Raw genomic sequence first — 17,503 nt, forward strand, 5'->3', positions numbered from 1 at the left:
GGGTGGAGCTCCCTGCTGGCCGCAGCTCCCCGCGCCGGCTGGGACGCCCTGAGAACCAGCCCAGCAGCTGCCAAAACTCCATCATTGGGCTGAAAAATCGGGTACGGGCTGAGGCAGCTCGGCCCTGGTGCTCCGACACCGCTCCTTCAGATGCTGCTTCCAAGCAGCAATACCTACCGTAGGGCTCGCTAGGTATTTTTGTTTCTTTTAAAGGGGATTTACTGGGAGGAGCGTGTCGGACCACAGCGCTGGTCCGTCGCTTCTGCTGAACGCACACCACTGCTGCACCCCAGCGCATCCCTTTGCCATCTCTGCATTCACCTAACTGGCCACAGCAACCGATGCATGAGTGACCTCAGGCTGTATTGCTGCTGCTGAGACCTGAAGCATCAGCTCCCCTCTGCCTCACCACCTTAACAGCAGGTATTTCCATTTGAGAAGTGTAATAAACTTGTGACACAAAGATCTGCGTGTTTTTCTTAATGGTATGAAGAAGGGTCATGTTCAGAGACTGTGTAGCTGAGCAAAATATACAATCGGGATCTAAAATCATGCAGGTACTTGCTAAATCACACTATAAATTCTTGGGCCTAAAATAGTTTTCCCTCCCATTCTTGACTGATACCAAGTGTCTGCCCTATACTGAAGTAGTATAGTAGGACACGTGTCGTTACATGATGCACATTTGACAGAGGTTGTGGGTCTGCACTACTGCCTACTGCAGCATTTCAGTCAGAGAACATTAAAATAAAGTATCACGTTCAACAGAACTTACGGGAATGGCAACATACAGTCTGTGGAGAAAGACCTACCTGTAACCGGAGGCTGCTGGCTCTCAGTGCCGAGACGATGATGAGAAGCAGCCGGTCGCACTGAAGGCAAAGGGAACCAGCTCCTGCTGCCACCTCCCCGAAAGCGTCTCTTTTCTGACTGGGGCTGATGAGCACAGTTAACTTCGTCCGATGTAGCTGACAGTAATCCTATTAATGCCCCTAATTCAGATTAAATACTATGCAGTTGCAGAGAGATTAAAATACAAAGTGAGAGAAAGCTTGTTATTCCAAGGATAGGGACTGTAGTAAGGGGGGTCCGTACACCACTCTCGCACTCCTACCGCTCCCACCCCCTCTCCCAGGTCTGCAGAGCAAAGCTCCCGTTTGTCAGGCTCTCGGGGAATAGCCCGGCAGTCCTGGATTAAGAAGATCTTCACCTGCCTTCCCTTGGTGGTCTCAGTACCAGCACTGCCACCAAACCCGCTCCCCCTCAGCGGTGGCGCCTGCCGGGCACGGGCTGCAGGCGGTAACAGACTGTGCTTTTCCCTAACCCTCGGGGCAAGTACTTGAAGCACGCGCCTGTCACCACATATTAAAGCAATAAATAGTAGTAAATTGTTGTAGTGAATTACATGCCACTACTTAAAATTTTGGATTTTAATAAAGGGAGGAAGTAAGAGTTCAGAGAATGAGCAAGAAGCCTGCAGATAGTGCTTCCATTGCAAGGAAAAATTAAATGTGTATCGTCCGACACCTTCCTGCAGGGCATGAACTGGAGGACAGCGGCAGCCACAGAAGTTATTTCCTCCTTCAGTTCCGGTCAGACCAGTTCAGACAAGCCACCTTTGGTACACACCGTGTTTCTTCTCCCGGCTCCTTGCAGCATTGGGCACGCAGCCAGCACAGCCAGCACCCAGGCCTGCTCCTCAGGGGATGGGCAGAGCACCCCTGAGCCCGCCCATTGAGCAGCAGCACCAGGGCCCTGCTACAGTCGGGGCTTCTCCTCAGGGCTGTATTTGCTTTTCAGCTGTTGCCTAAGGCCTTGGCAAAGCCCCGAGAGCACCACCACTCTACTCTTCACACAAGAGGAGACCGAAGGTATAGTCCACCCGTAGTCTTTGTGGCAGTCAGACAGCAAAGCAAAACTGATCAGCGACATCAGACCAGAGCACAGCAGTTACCCCCCTATCAGGGACTAAAAAAAAAGTTCACCCCCCCCAAGAGGCAAGTGGAGCTACAAATCCAATTCACTCCACACTCTTTTAAAGCATCTGCTTCTGTTTAGTTTTGGATTTTTTTTTTTTTTTTTGAAAAAAGCAGTGTTCAAACCTGCATAAGCTTACTATGAACCACATTGACAGACTACTCCACCATCCCCCCAAAAGGCACCAGTTAAGAGTATACTTGAAGTGGCAACACACCCAGTGGTGGATCCGCAGCACCAACTTTTATTTTGAGCCAATGTAAGCCAGTTGCGCAGGGGCTTAGACACACAAGGAAAAGGTAGAATCATTCTCTCCCCTTCTTGAGGCGTAATTTGCACCACACAGCGCTGTCCTGGGTTGCAGCCCTGGATCTTCCTTGGGAAATGGTATGCAGGGAAGTACTTCAGGCCAAAGCAGGTGGGATCTGTTTGGCATGCACGATGAGCAATTATATTGTACTCTGAAACACTGTTTGCATATATCGGTATCAAAGAAATTCCAGCTACTACAGCTAGCCGTACCAGCAGGGCTACAAGAGCAGTGGCCTCAGTCAACAAGAGGCATGCAGACATGCACTGAGCATGACAGAGCTACGTTAGTTACAAGCACTACATAGAAACCATCCAGCTTTTAGATTTTGAGTAAAATTCTGACTTGCAATTACAACGTAAGTAGTAACGCTTAGCAAATCAAATTGAAATACATACTGTGTTCAAACTCCAGGTTGTTTTTAATGGCAAACTGTCTTCAAGTACAATGAGTATTTCTGCTCTGACCGCTGTTATCATTTAGAGAGGAATTTTTTTGACTGATCTGTAAGTTAACATAAAACAACTCTCTTTAAGACTGCATAACAGAGTCCTGTTAAATTACCTTAGGCAATTGTAATTTGGATTTAGTAAAAAGCCATGCAGCAGTCTGTTCTGTCTAGAGAAAGACCTCAACTGGAGCAGACTGAAGTGCATATCACTTCCTGGAACAGGGGGATGGCTGATAACTTTAGGTTAAAAAACAAAAAAGCTTTCCCCCATCATTATTTACTCCCTTTCCTACTTCCACATTAAATCCAGTAATAAATACTTCTTAGACTGTATCTTCAAAACAGAAGCCATTTTGTACCTCTTTTAGCTGGCCTGTAAAACTGTTCTGACAAGTTGAGTCCAAATTGAGAATTTTCTTTACTTTCAAGTAAATGTTCATCAAGCTTTATGAAATCTTTGCTTTACAGAGCCAGAAGTTAAGATTTCCTACCAGCTGGCACTCATGTGAAATACACTTGCAACCAAAAGGTAGAAATTTTACCTCCAACTAAAGGATTAAAAAAGTCCCCTTTGACTGCAGGACCCAGAACTTAATACACCATTTGAAAGCCCAGACACCCCTTCTCTTCCTCCCCCCCAGTTTTCAAGTAGGGGAAGTTAAAATGGGAAAGAAAAGGACCTTGAAGAAATCAAGGAGCCCCAGTAACATAATAAATCCTCTGAACAGTTTCCGCAGTTCCAGTTACTCAATGTACTTCTAGTAGCATGCTTTACCTTCACTTTGTGGGTATAATTAAATAAAATAAAGTCCAGCACAAGAGAGCATTGAGGTTTCTGAAGACTCATGTAGCCCTTCTCTTAGGAGTCAGGACTATACAGAACCAGCTGAAGTCAAAAGTTACTCTTCAATAAACACCATTAAAAAAAGAGCTGAAGGTTCTGTGCAACTTGCAGAGCTGGACTAACCCATGCTGCGCCTCAGGGGCACTACATTCACACTAGCTCAAAGACTACCCCTCTCTGTACATCTGTATGTACTGCAGGTTTGCTGTTCGGTGTTAAGAACAGAATCTAAGGTCATACTCTAAGAAAAAAAAACACACACCCCCCCAAAAAAACCCCAAACCACCACAAATTGCCTTTTGGCCTTCCAGGAACTGATGACTTTCACTTCATACAGGTTTATCAAGCTTAAATTATTTACGGTTTAATACAAAGCTGAAATAATGGGCTAGAGAACAGGCAGCTTCTCAAAACAATCCTGTATACATCTGTTTTATAGTTACCTCTTCTGCCTAACCCCTCCCAAAGTTAGCCTGAAAAACAGTAAAATCTACACAAAGTTTTATTGCAATCATACAAGGGATACATCAAGGGTCAAATACAACAAATACTATGATGCAATTTTACATTTATTAAACTACAGTTCAAAGCACAAATTTACACATTCTAAATACACTAAACATCTAATGAAGTCACACTGGTCTCCCACTGACATTTGATATATCTGGGCGAAAGACAATAACTTTACAAGACTGTTCTAACAGGAATCCTTAGTATAAAAACTGTGTACTTGTATGTAAACTGTTGAAGAACCCAAGTGATGGGTTTCCATCTCCACTAAGTCATCCATTTTGTTGCATATTTAAACGCTCAGGGGTTGAATGAACTTGATTTTAAATTTGGACACGATTATCTAACCCTCCCACCCCCCAGTGAATTGTAGCTGTAGCTTGTTTTGCCTGGTCCCCATTAGCTATTACTATTTTTTCAAGTTTTGAAGAGAATGAATTGAATTCAAGATTGTTCCATTTCTTCCACACTGGAATGTTGACCAGACAAACTACAGACTTGCAACTGCAGGTCTAAATGAAGCGTTAATGCCTGTTTAAGCTGCAGTGGAAAAGCGGTCTTCCGGGCTCAGCTGAATGCAAGAAGGCACAAAGAAGAAGTTCTTCATCAATGTGTCTGAAGCAATTCCAGCATCTTGCATCTCATCCCTGCAGCAGAAAGGGATGAGAGTTGTAATAAAGTGATTTCGCATGCAATTCCACATCAGAAACCAGCCTTGAATATAGCGTTTGAGGTCTGCTGCCCCTGGATAGGCTGGCCCCGGTCTCAGCAGAAGGGAGAATCAGCTATGCAAGTGCTTGGCAGGCACAGAAAGGCCAAGACTCTCCACTGGCAGAAGCACAGGGCCCTGCTACCTCGGTATTGGCACAGGTTACCCAACTCTCACCATCACCACAACAGCGTTACTGCCCTTCCTGCCTACAACCACGGTGCTAACATTGTACACAAGTTGCAATTACTAGTATCTGGAAACCTCAACAGCTGATGTCGAGCAGCAAAAGACTATTACTCAGCAATAACTACCACTAAACTCAGTCCACATTGGGTACTTCGCTTTCCCCTTTGTCAACCCTAAAGCAAGGTAGGCATTTTATCACAGCACTCAGTTTAGCCTTAGCAAAGTCAGACAGAATAGTTAAAAACTGAAAAAGCACACTCTTGTGCTCAGTTGCATCTTCCTGTATTTGCCAAATATCATTTATATTTGGCTGTAAGTGTACACTCTTGAAGGGAGTGAAAACAATCTTGTCACTAGCAAGAGAATTTTCTTACCAGTCACTGAAAGACATCATGTAGTAAATCAGTGGCCTCTGATAGTCGTTAAAGGTAGACTGTTCACCTAAGGTACCGGAACCCATATTATCAAAGATCAGCCAATCTCCAACGCTCAATTCAGGAAGAAGACAGTTTTCCACAATTAGATCAAGCTCGTCACAGGATGGACCCCAAAGGCTGCTTGCAAACAGAGGCTCATCTTCCTTGTATTTCTATTAGAAATGATCCGGGTAATTCAGGCTTTAGTTTATTAAATAAGAAAAGTTTCAAATATATATAAGGATGATTTCATAAATAATAGTTATATACATATGAGGTGTTAAATATATATAAAACCCATAAGGATAATAAGGACTATCTCTGAAGAACATAGGACTCACCTTGTGAACCTCTGGGATAGTATTCAGTTTCTCAGACAATTTACTTGCAAAAGAACCATAAACACCATCATTTATGTAATATGTAAATACCGGTTCATCATCATTCCTGGTTTGCTCCACTGGAAGTAAAAAAGAAGACGTTGTCTTGCGTGCATTTTTTGTCACAAGTAGTCCTTTTGCAATCTAACTTACATCAACTGCTCTCTCCTGACAAGGGGGTTCCACATATACTGGAATGGGAGAATTACGAGCAGAGTAATCTGTATGAGACCAGATTATAAATTCAGTTGTAACATTAAGTGTGAGGCTTAATAAAATTAATACTTTCAGTAATAATCAGCGTTAAGAATATAAATCCAATTTCTGCTTTAGCAGAGAAGCAGCTAGCTCTATATGTTTTTCTATGTTCTTCTAATACACCTTCTGTAAAGCACCCAATATAGGTTTAATCACTGAGAAGTCAAACCTAGTAAGGAAACAAGTGCTACGTAAATGTAACAAAGAAAGTGAGATGCACAGATAACTTATGGTCAGAACCCAAAAGGTGGATTACAATGCAATTACGTAAGGGAATGTATTAAACATATGCTGAGACAAACTAGTCTGTCCTGACTAAAAAAAGCAGGCAGTTACCTGTACCGATTCATAATACATAAGATAAATACAACCCTTACCTCCAGAAGGAAGAAGTTTATCATACTCAGCAGTCTTCTTTGCAATTATGTTAACTGCTAGTGTAAATGCAGATGAAACGTAGTAAAATCCAGGCTCTGCAATCACATTAACACCAGATTCCTTAGGAAAGTAGACATCCAGCAGTGGCCTGATGACACGATTAACCTAAGAAGAAATTTAAGTCAGAGGTAAGACCAATGAAACTCAGCCTATGTATACATCAGATACTCACACACACGTTCAGTCAGCAACAGTTCTAGGTAAGCACACCAAAAGCTTACTCTGTTCCTCTAACCTCTGACAAGTGCCCTTACCAGAGGTTCAAAATTTACCCAAGTGTTTAAGAGAATAGGTCATTCTGCTAAACACTGAAGATTGAGTACCATGAGTCTGAATACTACACAGTCCCTCCTCCCAACCAACGTTCAAGTTGTGGTACACTCAAAACTGCACAAGTAATTTCAAAGTTTGTCCAGCACAACAGAGAATACAAAATTACGTATGAATCCAGAAGAACAAGGGAAGGGCCTTTTTGTGATCAGTTCTGAATACTGTCATATTAGAAACAGAATTAATTATTTAATACTGATGCTCAAATCTTAAGCCAGATATTTGAAGGTAAACAAGTATTTTGGACAAGTAACAGAACAGTTAGAACTAAGAAAGGAAAGCCCCAATTGTTGTTAGTAACTCCTCATTGAATCACTTTCACTATCCTACATTCAAGGAGTTTGTCTTTAAGACAATGTAACAGTGTGAACAGGTTATTCTGTTTTGTGTGCTACTGCATATTAAAGATCCCATTTAGGCCAAATCAGTATTAAGAGTTTTATTTAAGGCTAGCCAAAGCAAAGATAATACCAAGACCTTTAGTCTTCAGTTCTAAAGCAAAGTACCAGAAACTTTCATACAGTAGCAATATGGTTTATGATCCAAAGCATGCTAAGCAGTCCTGGCCCAAACCATGCAACAGAGTAACCAGCTGGACAACAACAGTCAACTGCCGAAAAAATTGAATTACTACTGTTAAGGTGGCTTAGGATAGTAATTTCATCTGTGACATGCTTAAGTCAGCATTCACCCAATATGAACAGGATTAAAAAAATAATGATCAACTCCAAGGACTGATTACACTACCCATGATAAAGAATATAAAACTAATTATTTGGATCTTATGAATTAGTCTAACATGGAATTTAGACTAGATTTCAGGTATCAGTGTTAGTTGCAGTTTGAAGGTTAAACACTTCCAACTTCCTAAATCAAAATTACAGTCTCAACTTCCAATACGTTGCATACCTCTTCCAGCTGAAGTTCTGAACCTGTGAAGCCCCCACCAATATCCAACATGTTCATCTTAAAGCCAAATTCTTCCTAAAATGCATAGACAGAACAAGAGTACATGGACAACTGTAACTGTAAAAATATTTTTTGTTGCTCCTTACTGTGGTTGTTTTCTATGTTCTTTTGAGCATATTTAGCAAAGTACATCTAATGAGGGAGTCATGGCATAGTAAAAATTAGTATAGCTCCATTAAACCTAGTAGTAATAGCATTAGGATGTCAACAGAGGCTCATCACACAATTCTCAAGTATAAGTCCCACAGCAATGTCAACTCCCGTCTTGCGGCATTTGCTATATTCAGACAGTATTTGCGGAACAGGACGGTGCATTCTGACAAAAGAAAGTTTTAGGAATTTACAACTATGTATAATGCAAGTCTTCTGGATAGTGCTTACATGACAGGACTGCTACAATGAATTTCATAGAATGGTTTGGAAGGGACCTTAAAGATCATCTAGTTCCAACCCTCCTGCCATGGGCAGGGACACCTTCCACTAGACCAGGTTGCTCAAAGGCCCATCCAACCTGGCCTTGAACACTTCTGGGGAAGGGGAATCCACAACTTCTCTGGACAACTTGTTCCAGTCCTCATCACCCTCATAGTGAAGAATTTCTTCCTTGTATCTAATCTAAATCTACCCTCTTTCAGTGTAAAGCCATTGCCCCTTGTCCTATCACTACGTGTCCTTGTAAAAAGTCCCTCTCCAGCTTTCTTGTAGGCCCCCTTTAAGCATTGAAAGGCTGCTATAAGGTCTCCCCAGAGCCTTCTCTTCTCCAGGCTGAACAACCCCAACTCTCTCAGCCTTTCTTCATAGGAGAGGTGCTCCAGCCCTCTGATCATCTTCGTGGCCCTCCTCTGGACCCACTCGAGCAGGTCCATGTCTTATGCTGAGGACCCCAGAGCTGGATGCAGTACTCCAGGTGGGCTCTCACAAGAGTGGAGTAGAGGGGCAGAATCCCCTCCCTCGACCTGCTGGTCATGCTTCTTTTGATGCAGCCCAGGATACGATTGGCCTTCTGGGCTGCGAGCGCACATTGCTGGGTCATATTGAGCTTCTCATTAACCAACAACCCCAAGCCCTTCTCCTCAGGGCTGCTCTCAATCCATTCTCCACCCAGCCTGTATTTATGCTTATTTGCACAAATGTGAATTTGCACAAAGATCAGTGAGAACTTCAGTTTTGTTGCCCTCTGTGTGCTACCAGTCACAGCTAATGCACTAACTGCAGTAATAAGAGTAAAAAGATTTGCAGCCTTCTCTATTTAGTTTATGAGTTCCTCATTTATAGGAAGGCAGATGTTCAGAGAAGGGATTTTGGAATTTTGCATTATAAGAAATACACATAGAACGTGTAAGACTCGCATGAGTCATCTGAAGCATCCAACAAATCCATTCTTCCTCATCCAAATTTGGATGCTCCCCCAATGAGACACCTTCATTTCTTATGATACTTAGTTATTAATCTCAGAAATCACATGCGCCAAGTTAGTAGTTACATCACAATAAATGCCAGCACACAAATGCTTAGTATTTTAATATAACTTTAAAATGTCAACTGTGTATTTGCAGGACAGATTTGAATTTCAAAAAGCCTTTATCAGAAGTGGAAAACTAATTTTTCATTTGAAAATAGCATACAAGGCTACTGCCTGTCAGTGGGACAGTATTCATTAACCTTTGTCCACAATTAGGATTATAAAGTTTGTTTTACCCCTACCACACGTCTCACAATGAAGTATTTAATCCCTTACTAGAAGTTCATTTCCTACATTGATATATTTTGGCAATAACATAGTTGGCTTGTTAGTATGATTAGAATAGAATGGATCCTCTACTGTAGCAATTGTATGTCTTGATATATCTACTTACAGCCATATCAAACACACACCGAGCATCAGATATAGCATGAATGTACGTTTGCAGTTCCTTGCAAGAGCCTGAAACATGAAATCTGAAAGAAATAAAACCACAGTTAATACACCGAACCGTGCAGCTTTCAGACCAAGCAAACTGTTTCACCATCTAAAGCAGCAATAGAAGCAATTCATTCCCACGTGGCTCAAGGCAAGCTTGCATGATAATATAGTAACTGTGCCAAGAACAAGCTCAGAAAATGATTGCCTTCTATTCCATTGGATTTGTACTTGAGGTCTGTCTTACTTTTAACGCTACGAATGTCCTACAGTATTCTCATCTTTAAGAAATAACAGATTTACTGAACCTGTCAGTCTTCACTATCAAAGTGGTTAAAATTTTTTCTTCAGTGGGTGCCAATGCTAACACAGTACCTGTATACAGTCTCTCCTCTCTTGTCCTACTTTGTGTTGCCTTGCCTGTATACCCTTTCTCCTGGACCACCCAGTTTTCTTCCCAAAGCTAGGGCTGTACTGTGCACACTATTACTCTCTCCAACATTGGGGAGAGGGTGAGGAGAGGAGTGTTCCACTGCCACCCTGTTCTGAAGCCTCTTCACCCCAGGCCAGGCCCTATTTTCATAGCAAGACTGAACAGGCTGGTGAGCAGGTCATCAGAAGCAGAGAAGTACTGATGCCTCCCACAAGCTCATGAATCCCCTCTGGTTCCTTGTCCAAAAGGTTTAAATAGTGCCATAACACTGGTAGTAACTGAGGTGCTAAACAAGCGCCAACGTTCCCACGGGCTTCTGAAAGACTAGTATAGGCTGCTGGTTCTGGACAGACCATACACATACCCATCTGAGCCACAACATTCTCTACTCCAAGTCTATTCCTTTAAGGAATGCTGTTTGAGGCAAAAGTCACTTTTTTAAACTTACTTGCATGAATCCACATGTAGATTTTTTTTTTAAATAAAGAAAATGCACAAAAGCCATGTGGTTTTTGTTAAAGTTAGTTTAGACATTATATAAAAAAGAGGTACATTTTCTCAGTAGTATCATCTAATTTTTAAATACATTTGTTACTTGTAATGATTATAGTACATTTATGCTTTAATTTAACGTCAATTTCAAACAGATTTACATCAAAACAATTGTGGTTTAAATCCTCAATATCTGGCTTCCATTTTAAATACTTTTTGCTGTCTTGATGACCCACCCTCTTCTACTTGTTTGGTTGCCTTCTTAAAACATTCATGAGCATGTGATACATTAATAGCTGAAGGTAGACAGAACAAAGACTTGTGCATGGATTTTGCTTCCATGTAGTAAAATCTTTGTCAAACTTCAAATTAAAATACCACAGATCATTTGGAAGCTCTCAGAACACTAGGATTCATTCCCACCATCTGCAAGTGAAGAAACTTATCTAAATATTATGTCTTGATATGATCAAAGAGTGACATAGGACCTAACTCTTACAAAATCCAATCCCATGTTCATCTTGTTCAGTCTGTCCAAGCTATCCCATGCTATACTAGTGCCTTATTTATTGCTGGAAAAATACAAATCAAGTTACCATGGAAGTTCAAGAGCACAGCTAGAAAACAGGGAAGGCTCCTAAACTTTGCTTTTATGCTGACAGAAGGATTTCTGATACTCTATTTCAAATCGCTTTGATGTCTATAAGTTACTTCATTTCACACAATTTTTTGCCTGGATATATATTACTTTTGGCTTGCATGATCCAAAATTTCTTTTTTTTTTAAACCCTGTAAAATAGTATCAAAAGGGGAAAAAAATCTTCTGTATTCGACATCTTGAGTACATCATATAAACATCTGCTCAGCTAGCAGGGAACAATAAAGTTACTCACTTGACACCAACTATTTGGACTCCCAACTCCTTAGCACATTCCATGAGGTGCCTACAGTTCTTCAGGGTGGTGCCAAACTTCATATTCATCTCCTCATCAGCAGTAATGTCTTCTGTGGCAATGTGCAGTAAGAGCCTAAGAGAAGGGGAAGATGATTGGGGCAGTTGGTTTACATCATCAGCACATGTGAAGCCTGAAGACTGTCAGAAGTGTGTTGATTATGTTGTCAGTACTCCAGCTCCATCGATGGATGAGTCAAGTGAACCTAATAAAAACAATCCTGTACAGAGAAAAAACTAGCAATTAGGGGCTAAAACATGGAGCCAACAAGGACAAGGGATTTCGAAATGCAGCAACTAAGACTCTTTTGTAGCAGCAAGAGTCTGTTGAGTGCTGTAATAAAAGAGAATGTTACCTTCTAATAAAGTGTACTTCCTCATAAAACCATTAAGACTAATATGCTTTTCCAATCTCTGTCCTCCTTTCTAGCCAAGAGGAGAGTATGGAGATTCCCCTTCAGTCAGTCATGTATCAAATTTGGTTAAACTCAGCATCTGGAGAATACCAGGCTGACATATTGAAAGCACACCCTGGCCACATCACTCCACCTCTGCTCCTGGCTGAGCACACAGACCGGGAATGGCATGAAGGTGTCAGTCCATTCCCTGCCCCTTCTTCTAGTGCACTTGTGGAGCAGGGAGGCAATGAGTATCATTCTCTCACAGTCTTATGCAGTGAGACAGCTTCCTCCCTCCAGTCAAAGTCTCATTCTGGATAGGTTTGGCAAACTGCAGTGCCTGTGTTGACAGTTTTCTACATTAAAGTAACACTTGAGCAGCAAAGGCATGTTCACATCAAAACCTCTAGAAGTACACCCCAAAACTCACAAATTCAAACTGCTGCCCACTAAGAATGTTACTGGCTTCCTCCTCCACCCCCCAAATAAAGATCAATTAGTTAGCCATGTGGTAAACTAAACAGAAGTTGTGTCATGACATACATGCAGACTGCACAGAGCATGTTACAGTTAACCAAGATGGAGAGCGTAAACAAGTGGTAGAAGCTCTGCACCCAAAGTGAAATAGTTATTTTCTAGACATGCATAAGCAAAAGGTAGCCTAGCCACTACAAAATACATGTTTGGCCTAACAGCTACCTTACCTTGACTTCTAAAAGCCCTTTCCAAATGTCTCATGTGTTTAAAATGCATTTTGTAAAGAGCAAAAAAATCCTAAGTTCTCACACAGGTTGCCCAGCAATCCTTCTTAGTTTTAATTTATACCACTTCATCCTGAGAAACTGTGACTAGCCTCTCATTGCCCGCTTCTCCACTAGCACAGACAATTCTGTTCAAGAAACCTGTAGTCAAACAGTATTCTGTAAAGCATTTGGAAAACGTGCTAGATAACAAAATTGTCCAAAGTTAAACTATTTAAAATGTAAAAAAATTTAAAATCCATAATACTATGGTTTGTAACCTCACATTAAGATTAGACAAAACCACTTCTTAAAGACATCCAATGTTAAATTTTATTGATGAATTATTACGGCAGCATTGTGAGTCAAGAAGTTTTTCTAGTGCAAACCACTGAAAAAGTGTAATTCTGATTTCTAGAAATCTAATAGGATTCTTCTACATGGGTTTCAGCCAGTTAGGGCAGGGCTAGAGGATGATGTGTATGTGTTTGGGGTTTGGGTTGTTTATTTTCAAGGAAGCATTGATACTTAACAACCATGCCTCTACTGGAGCTCTTAGGGAGCAAGCAGCAGGTTCACCAGCAACCTTAGCAGTTAAACTTTGCCTGGAAAAATCCAAAGGTATAAAGATATGAAAGACTAAGCACTCCCTTCTGACATTTCTCCTCTTAAAAAAAATTTGCAATCATTCAAGTTAAAGACTTCCAAAGGCAGAAACATCAATTACAAAAAGAGACCCACCCAGTACTGAGTTTAGTGCAGAAAGTTACAAGAATTTTCAGAAAATGAGAATTACAGCTTTCTAAGCAGAATTTCCTCAGCCAAAGCATAATTAGCTTCATCTACAAAAAGACAACCTAGCTATAACAACCACACATAGGAAGAATAAGGCTATATAAAGACTTTTGACTTTCTGAAACTATGCCAAGGAAGAAAACTCATAGAAAACTTCAAAGTAAGAGAATTCTAATAAAAGAAGTAAACAAATCTCTACCCAGTAGGAGAGCTGGAGATCAGGTTTCTAGAAAATTTAGATGGGCAAATTGCAGTTCTTTTGTAGAAATTTATTACTTTCTTATCCTTGGTAAACAGGAACTTTTTCAAATATTAGACTGTGGGATCCTTGAAAAGAAGTTGAGTTTATGTTGTTTTTTTCTAGCTCATGAAACTCCTTCATCCTGTCTCCCCGCTTTACAATTTCTCTAGCTCAAGAAAAATCTGCATCCTAACTTCTCTTGCTGTGGGTATTATAATAGGCAACATCTTCTAGAAGAAGCTGTTAGACTCAAGGAAATAAGTCAATATAAAAACTAACAAAACACTAAAACCACCAGTGATAATTGGTAAAACACTAATGACGTAAGAGACAGCTTTTAGCATTGCTAAGGTTTTCAGACGCATAAAGTACGTCAAGACCAAGATTTCACACAAAATTATTTATCATAGATAACATTCTTTGCACAGGAAGTACTCTCCAGTATGCAAAACACTGACAGGCTTCCATGAGGGTGAAGTGTAATCACTAGCAACAGCAACACTAACTCTCAAGGTAGTCTAAAAAAAACAAAACAAAAGCCAGGTGGGATGAGCAGAGTCTCCAGACACTGAACTGAGTAGAATCTTCCCAATTCTACAACTATGGCCACAGTTTCTGAAGAAGACATGACACTTTAATAAGGACTGTCTAGAACCGAGGGCTTTGTCAAGGATGTCAGGAATTCAGTTTCTTAGTGCGCTCTGTGACATTTGTGGGAAGCTATACCTCATTAATCACTGGAAAGCACTGTAAGATTCACTTCGGCTCCAACTCCGAATTTCTTAAAGGTATGGCCCACAGCCAAAGTATTCCTATGTGAAAGACATGATCATGATGCTTAGTGACATGAGCACCTAAAAGTCCAAAAGAGACCATGATACATTGGCAGCAATAAAACTCTCATATTTAACAACCAGAACATCAGCTTTGATCTGGGCCAATACTGATACGACTAAAAATAGAACTGGAGTCAAATTTCTCACTGTTTTAATAGCGGGGAAATACCTGTAGGCATATTTAATAGACCTGCATGCAGAGCATGCCCAAACCCTAAATGGGACCCAATGCACATACTCATTTGCTGATAGTCTCAGCCCTAACTTCAGCTGAGCCACTAATAATCCAAACAGAATACCCTGAAAGAAAACACTGAAGCCACAACAGAGCAGGAGGAAGATGTACTTGCAGATGATGAGGTGACAGACTTCTGAAGTTTAATCACTGAAACCTTTACATGAAGATTGCCCTATGAAATCAAAATGCAAGATTTCTCCCAAAACAAGGGCCCTACTACGGTATTAGGAAGCTGAGACCCAGTAGGGAAAAAGTTGCAAAAGAGTTACCTTCAAAAGAAACATCAGAGAAGAGAAAAATAGATACAAGTGAATTGTATTAAAGAAGCCATGTACCTTACTTGCAATTCAAACAACCCAGAATACAAGCAAAATTAAATTTCCACCACATAAAAAGCAAAACCAGAATTCTGACACTTACTTAGCATTTGGATGGTTACGTGCAATTTTCTTCAGCTCAATATCATTGTCACAAGTCATGATGTTTATCCCAGCTTTCGCTGCATACTTTATCTGAGAAGCTTGCTTGCAAGGATTTGTATATATAATGTTTTCAGGAGAAATGCCCAGGTCTTGTACCAATGCCATTTCAGACTGCAAAACAGGAGCATACCAGAGTTAGTGCACTGGACTGTGTCAATCTTTACTGAATTTGTTCAATGAGCTCTAGTACTGGACTAAATAGTCAAATACACTAAAGAGAAAGCTATCCACTGCTGCCAGGGTGGAAGTATAGATTTGCAGCAGCCAGTTGCACAGGAGTTCACAATTTAAGTTATATATAACCATGGCACTTAATACCAAAAAGCTGATTTTAAAACAGCAGACAGATGGAAGAAAATAAGGCACACAGATAACAAAAACTTACTTTACTGGAACATGCAAATCCAACGCCAAGGGTTCCCAAAATTTCGAGTACACCTGGAGTAGAATTGCATCTTACAGGATAAAATGGTTTTATTGGTGCCATCACGTTCTGCCATTGTATGTTCTTCTTTACAAGCTTTCCAAGATCACCAACATAAAATGCTCTTTTTCCAGTCTAAAAGAAAGGAAAAACAGGAAAATAAAATGTCTGAAATTGTGGGTTTGCTGTCAAAACATAAATAACCCATGAACAAAGTCTTACAGAATTATGTACATTTTTTTCATCCTGCTATTAACTTTTAGGTTTGACCTTGAACAATCCTCTTGTTTTTAACTTTCACATAGCAATTTGAACTAGTTAAAAAAAAAAACAAAGGGAATACCTACCACTTCAGAGATATTACGAATGCTATTTAGACAATATTCCGAGATTCCTGAACAAGCGGTACTACTTAAATGCCAAATGCTGATTTTATCTAAAAGTACAGAACAGGTTACAAATCTCTTCCAACTTTGCATTTTCAGAAGTCTGCAACTTTTTGGAGGAAGAAAATCCACTGGGATGAAAGCTTCCACAGTCTCAACGTAATTTATAGCTTATTATACAAGGAATAAAATCTAATGCACTACCATTATTTTAAAATCTAGCTAATAGCTCATTTCACTGAAAGTTTCTTTGATAGTATTTTAATTCAGGAAGTCAAGTTTGAGACTGTTATCCACATCTTGTGAAGCACAAAGTTGAAACAGAATTTTAAGATTGAAACTCAGTGTTAAGGTTACAGAGTCAAATACATAATCTTCAAGAAAACGTACAGACACTTGTCTGGAAACTGTTAACAGTCCCCCTTGTGCATCTGTTACCATAGTCTTTCTCAATATCAAGTCATGATGTGGATGTAGTGGATCAAAATCCAAACAGATCATTCTACTTGTTTATAATGTGCACTCAGTAAAACTCCTGTAAATGAATGGCCTACTGGATATCAATTAAAGACCATCACAAAATATATGATCGATCTGAATTAAGACTGTACATCAAATGTTAATTCTAGCACTTGACTTTCGCAGATATGAAATTATGTTGTGGCTTATGGTATACAATGTCTTTATTTCTGTTTAAAAAACACAAATAGAAATTCCATCGGGTGGAAGCATACTGACCCCCTGTACTAGATCCATGGCACAGGCCTCTACCCCTTGAGCTAAAGGAGTAAATGAAAGCAGCAGGAGGCAGCTATCCTCTGTGAGCCAGCCAGTGGTTGGAGACATGACATGTTGCCAGTAGTTTACCTATTTATTTGCTAGACAGAAAAAGAATATTAGGAATCAGGATTTGGGAATCCTACACCTGTGTTCAGAAGGCCGTGGGATTTAGCTATTTGCTGTACTATAGTTGAGCACTTGCATTTGAACATTAGTTCTGCTAAACCAAGGGAAAAGTGAACAACTCATAGGTATGGCATATTAACGATACAGCATCTGCTTAATGAAACTTTTTTTTTTAAAAGCTCTTTCTTTCTACAATCTTGTCTATAAAACAAAGGCTACAACATCTTCCTGCCTCCTAAGCGAGTGAAGCCTTATTCAATAAAACTATTATTGTACACATTATTTAAGTTTCTTTCCAGTAGATTGCCAAACCTTAATAGCTTTTAGACCAGTTTATTTTCTTGAAAGAAAAAAGGCAGCACCTCACAATATGCTCGTACCCGTATTTCCAATGGAGAGAAGGGTAACGAGAAGATGTATAACCATACAACCGTGATTGGCCACAGAAATTTTAAACATGGCTTTAAACTGGCTCAGCATACATATTTGTATAAACTTT

General features: G+C 40.3%; 1 protein-coding gene and 1 long non-coding RNA gene across 7 annotated transcripts in view; one reads left to right on the forward strand and one right to left on the reverse strand.

Annotated features, from left to right (window-relative positions):
* Positions 1–462, forward strand: part of LOC103916137 — a 13,651-nt gene extending 13,189 nt beyond the window's left edge. For all 3 annotated transcript variants that reach the window (XR_663569.1, XR_663568.1, XR_663570.1), the window contains one exon: positions 214–462. This is a non-coding gene — a long non-coding RNA (uncharacterized LOC103916137). The remainder of the gene's footprint in view (positions 1–213) is intronic.
* Positions 463–2,207: 1,745 nt separating this feature from the next.
* The window catches only part of AZIN1 (antizyme inhibitor 1), a 23,861-nt gene continuing 8,565 nt past the window's right edge, over positions 2,208–17,503 (reverse strand). Inside the window, exons 3-12 of one of the 4 annotated variants that reach the window (XR_663572.1) lie at positions 15,674–15,847; positions 15,227–15,399; positions 11,500–11,634; positions 9,638–9,719; positions 7,722–7,796; positions 6,422–6,587; positions 5,748–5,866; positions 5,365–5,579; positions 2,686–2,791; positions 2,208–2,379 (exon numbers count right to left, since the gene is read on the reverse strand). Coding sequence is in view for 2 of the 4 variants with exons in the window: in XM_009323086.1 (XP_009321361.1) it covers positions 4,628–4,739; positions 5,365–5,579; positions 5,748–5,866; positions 6,422–6,587; positions 7,722–7,796; positions 9,638–9,719; positions 11,500–11,634; positions 15,227–15,399; positions 15,674–15,847 (1,251 nt within the window). In the remaining 2 variants the exon portion in view is untranslated. Of the gene's footprint in view, positions 2,792–4,068; positions 4,740–5,364; positions 5,580–5,747; positions 5,867–6,421; positions 6,588–7,721; positions 7,797–9,637; positions 9,720–11,499; positions 11,635–15,226; positions 15,400–15,673; positions 15,848–17,503 lie in introns of those variants that run through there. The other 3 variants (XR_663571.1, XM_009323087.1, XM_009323086.1) reach the window with 3 other exon arrangements.

Source organism: Pygoscelis adeliae, unplaced genomic scaffold, assembly GCF_000699105.1.
Source record: "Pygoscelis adeliae isolate BGI_AS28 unplaced genomic scaffold, ASM69910v1 Scaffold174, whole genome shotgun sequence".
NCBI lineage: Eukaryota > Metazoa > Chordata > Aves > Sphenisciformes > Spheniscidae > Pygoscelis > Pygoscelis adeliae.